This window comes from Nematolebias whitei, chromosome 10 (assembly GCF_014905685.2).
Source record: "Nematolebias whitei isolate Nwh7 chromosome 10, NemWhi1, whole genome shotgun sequence".
Lineage (NCBI taxonomy): Eukaryota > Metazoa > Chordata > Actinopteri > Cyprinodontiformes > Rivulidae > Nematolebias > Nematolebias whitei.
Window position 1 is genome coordinate 2,358,482 of NC_056507.1, and position 5,000 is coordinate 2,363,481.

A 5,000-nucleotide genomic window follows, 5' to 3' on the forward strand; every position below is an offset into this window, starting at 1 on the left:
AGGTCCAGATATAGGTCCAGGTCCAGATATAGGTCCAGGTCCAGATATAGGTCCAGGTCCAGATATAGGTCCAGGTCCAGATATAGGTCCAGGTCCAGATATAGGTCCAGGTCCAGGTATAGGTCCAGGTGTACCTGAAAGACAAAAAACACATGTTAAGGATAGAAAAAATAATTACGAATACAAAACAGGTTGAGCAGAGTAAGTAAAGACAGTAGCAGAGTGAAAAGTGTGGTCAGTTTGTCCTCCAGCAGTCAAAGCCTATAGCAGCATAACTAAGGGAAAGCTCAGGAAACCCAAGCCGACCCTAACTATAGGATTTATCAAAAAGGAAAGTCTTAAAACTGGACAATGTGTCAGCCTCACGGACAGAAACTGGAAGTTGGTTCCACAAGAGAGGAGCCTGAGAACTGGAAGATCTTCCTCCCATTCTGCTGCTGGAAACTCTAGGAACCACGAGTAAACCTGCAGTCTGAGAGCGAAGTGCTCCGTTAGGAAAATATGGAACATATCAGTCAGTGGTTGGTGATAAAACATGAAAACACACAAACATCTTCTTAGATTGTAGATTTATTTGGACCCAAAACTGGGATTTGTTTTTCCCCTCTGAGTTCAGAACGATGATCCTGAAACAGATTTGACAGAGTTTCCAGTGAAAACAATGATTCATCAGTTAAACGAACACTGACAGAAACAGAAACAGAAAAAACACAGTCTGGTTTTTATCGCCCATCATCTCCAAGTTAGACGCAGAACTTTAGCTCCATCTGCTGATATTGTAACAGAAGAACAGCTAAGAGTTCAAATCAGGCTCTTTTATCAGTTTGAATCTGTTTTATCAGATGGAGTAAAATGAGTTGATGACGTGCAGACATCCTCTGCTCAAAATGATGCACATCCAACTAAAGTTTAAATAAAGTTATGTTGTTGGGTTTGGGACAGTTTAGTGATTTTTAACAGCAGTTTGAGTTCAGGTGTGGTTCCAGTCTGTTTTAAACACACAGCTGTTCAGCCTCAGCTCATCTGTTCACCCAGACTTTAGGTCAGTATCAAAACTTCCATTTCCAAAGTTTAGGATAAGTTGAGGATAGTTTTCATCCATTCTTGAAATCTTTTGGTCTAGTTTTAAAGACCTGAACAAAAACTGAACTTTTAAAGTTTTGAATCATCTTTTATTAGCTACAGACTCTGGAGACTCAGCTGTTTCTTTGTTTCAGTCCTGACTCTTCTGACATGGTGAATGTTCTGATCTCCCAGATGGAGTTCTGTGGTGTCAAAGGATCTGCACTGGACTGATTCAGTCGTGTGTGACACGAGTTTCTCTGTAAGCCTCAGAGAATCTGTATCCTCCTCAGATCTCCTCACATGTGGAGTTCCACAAGAATCCTTTGTTGGCCCATTGTATTTTCCATCTACATGTTTTCCTTAGGCTCCATCCTTCCATCCATCCATTATCTTTACCAGCTTCTTTTCTGGGTCATGGGGATCACTGGTGCCCATATTGATGCTCATATTGACATGTGAGAGGTGGGGGACCTGGACTGGTCTCCAGATCTTTACAGGGACACATAGAGACAAACAAGACAAACAACTATTCACTCTCTCTCTCACTTTCACCTAGGGACAATTTAGAGTTACCAGTCAGTCTAATATGCATGTTTTTGGTCTGTGGGAGGAAACCGGAGCACCCGGAGAAAACCCACGCAGCACGGAGAGAACATGCAAACTCCACCCAGAAAGACTCCCAGCCAGGATTCGATCCGGAGACCGGAGATCTTCTCGATGAGAGGCAGCAGCATCTGCATCACCGTGCTGCAGAAAGTGATATTTGTTTAGAATTTTAACTTTTGGAGAAACAGATTTGTTTTATAGTGAAGCTATCCTTTTTAAATCCAGGCTTTTATCCATCCATCCTCTTATTGTTCTGAACTCAGGTCTCGGGGGCAACATATTGAGCAGGGAGGTCCAGACATCTCTTTCCACAGCCTCTTCCAGCTCTTCTGGGAGGACTCCAAGGTGTTCCCAGACCAACAGAGAGACATAGTCTCTCCAGCGTGTCCTGGGTCTTCCCCGGGGTCTCCTCCCAGCTGAACATGTCTGAACCACCTCAACTGGCTCCTCTCAGGCTTTTATCTAAAGTCAAATGGTTTTTATGCTTTGTTGACCTTGAACAGGTGACCCACACCTTTATTCCCTCCTGACTGGATCACTGTAACGCTCTGTATGTTGGTGTTAGCCAGGCTGAACTGCAGTTAGTTCAGAAAGCTGCAGCTCATCTTGTAACACAATAAAAAGCATGCACGTATCTCACCAGTGCTGCTTCCCTTCAATGGCTTTGTTTGTTTTAGAACTGATTTTAAAGTTTTATGGACAACCTGAAGGCCTGATTGTACAGACTCCTCTACATCTGTATAACCTCCTGCAGTGTTGTGTGCTGCCAGCTCCCTTACATTTAATGAATATTTGCTTTTAGTTGTCCTGAGGTTCAGGCTGGTCCACAGAAGTAACCGGGTCTGTAGCTGGTCTGAAGTACTGACTACTCTTCAGAGGTGGTAAGGTCTTTTCAGTTGCAGCTCCTAAACTGGACCCAGCTGCTGCTTCATTTCAGACCAGCTCCATCTCTGGGTGTTTTTCAGTCTAACCTACAGCGAGTACAGATTTGTACTCACGGGCTTTTAATACAGCATGAAAGTTAACAGCTTTGCATCATTTTACGTCTTTTAAGTCATATTTTAATAGTGGTTTCTGTATGTTTGTTTATTTTATGGTCTCTTGTTTGGTTTTATCTTTTTACTATTTATTGGTTTGTGTAAAACACTTTGACCAGCAGCAGCTGTTTTCAATGTGCTTTTTAAATATATCTGATTTAAAGCAGCTACTTGGGAGCACAAGCCACTGGATCTCTTGTGCCGGTCCCAAGCCTAGATAAATGATTGTCAAGAAGGACATACGACGAAATTTTTGCTAAAATAACTAGGCGAGTTCATCCAAGCAACGTCATACTGGATCAGTCGAGGTCCAGCTTAACAACGACCGCCACCAGTGCTGGTGACAAACAAGGTGCAGGCGAAAATTGTGCTTCTCTTAGTGGAAGACCACGAGGAGGGAAATGTGCCACATGTCCCTTTACTGAGAGGGGAAATCTCTTCAATATCATTCAGCTGCTCCCTTCTTCAAGAGCTGCCACAGTGAGCAAAGTGTGAATAACTATAAATATGTCTCTGTGAAGCTCTGTAAAACAAGAAACATAAAACAAAACTGTGAACGTCCTGCACCTTTGTGACCTCTGCTCCTTGGAGCCTCACTGTTCCACCTCCTCCCTCTCATCCACACACATGGACTCTGTCTTACTACGACTGACTTTCATTCCTCTTCTTTCAAGTGCATACCTCCACCTCTCCAAGTTCTCTTCCACCTGTTCCCTGTTCTCACCACAGATCACAATGTCATCTGCAAACATCATAGTTCACGGGGATTCCTGCCTGACCTCATCTTTTAGTAAGTCCATCACCAGAGCAAACAAAAAGGGGCTCAGAGCTGATCCTTGATGCACTCCCACCTCCACCTTGAAGGTGTATACAGTATACTGATTACTTACACACTCACACATATATAGAGAGTATATAAATATATATATATATATGAGCATTTCACCTAATTTTCTATGCAATATCTTGACCAAATATTACACCCTACTCCGCCTGTGACGGATGACCATCTTGAGTTTGACACCATTTTAAAATCTCTTTGATTTTCTTGAATAGATTTGAATTGGTGCATTTCATAATAAACAAATGAGGGTTTGTTACCTAAAAGTTTGAGAACTGTGGGATAAAAAATACAGTAAGATGTAGCTACTAAAGCAGGAAGTGTTCCAGTCGCACCTGGTTTCCCTTAATGAAAACCTGGCATCTGGTCCTGCAGGGGTCATTAACCACTCACAGGCCAAGGAGTATTAGTTTGGTCATTACTCATTATAAGTGGGCAGATCTGGAGAAAGTAAGGGAGGGAACTTGGTGTTCAAAGTTTTATCGTTCTCTAAGTTTAGATCTTGGCTCACAGGTGGCGTCTCAAGTATCATGACTGCCGGCTCAAGCAGCTCCACACTCCAGACAGAAATACCTCTTCACACGGAGCTTTAGGAGAGACGAGCACGGAGAAGAGGCGGCACCTCCAGACATCGGATTTGTCATATAAACACACATTTCAAAGAGGAAACAGACAAATCTTCGTTTTGTTTTTTAACGTTCTGCATCATGACAGAAGAAGCAGAGTCAGGAGCTCATCTACCTTTAACACCTGAGTTCAAGCGGCAGACACATTTTCTACGAGATGTCATATTCCACGGCAAGTTCAGGGTGAGTATCCAGATGAAATATGAACAAAAGACTTAGAAACTGTCAACAGGGTCTATTGCATATTCCCTTAATGTTTGAATCAAATGTACTTGATAAACACTTTTACTACTGATATGATACTTATACATTTTATTTTTGTTGTGATAGAAAAACATTATGGGATTGGGGGAACAGGTCACCCATTCATGACATGGATTAAAAGACACACAAATGAGATGGCCATGCTACAAACACTTGGAGTGGTTTTACAAGCACAAGTTAACGGCTCGTTGTTGAACTGCGGCACAAAATCACAGCACCGAGACATTTCAGAGCACAGAGAGACCACAATCACATTACTGCACAAAATCAGCAAGCGGTGTGCCAGTATCTTCCGTTCTCAAGGATTTGAATGGTGAATGTTTGTAGTTTTCGAGACGAGTATTTTTCTGGACTGGAACTGAACAGGGAATGCAACTAAACCTTGATGTTTTACGGACAAAATATACCGGTGGGTAGGAGTTACACTGTGGAGAAGAACAGAGGGAGTTTTTTTTAGCTTGACCAGGCAGCGCAGAATGAAGGACCCTGGTGAGTAGAAGGAGCAACTTTATTCACCACTAGATGTAATGCTGGAGCCAGGGGGTGGCCAATGGGGGCCAT

The 5,000-nt window shown here is 42.7% G+C and overlaps 1 protein-coding gene across 1 annotated transcript in view; it reads left to right on the forward strand.

Moving 5' to 3' along the window:
• The first annotated feature begins 4,256 nt into the window (after nucleotides 1-4,256).
• LOC119415892 (anoctamin-1-like) overlaps nucleotides 4,257-5,000 on the forward strand; it is a 43,209-nt gene continuing 42,465 nt past the window's right edge. The window contains exon 1 of the mRNA XM_037683065.1: nucleotides 4,257-4,358. Coding sequence (XP_037538993.1) covers nucleotides 4,257-4,358 — 102 coding nt within the window. The remainder of the gene's footprint in view (nucleotides 4,359-5,000) is intronic.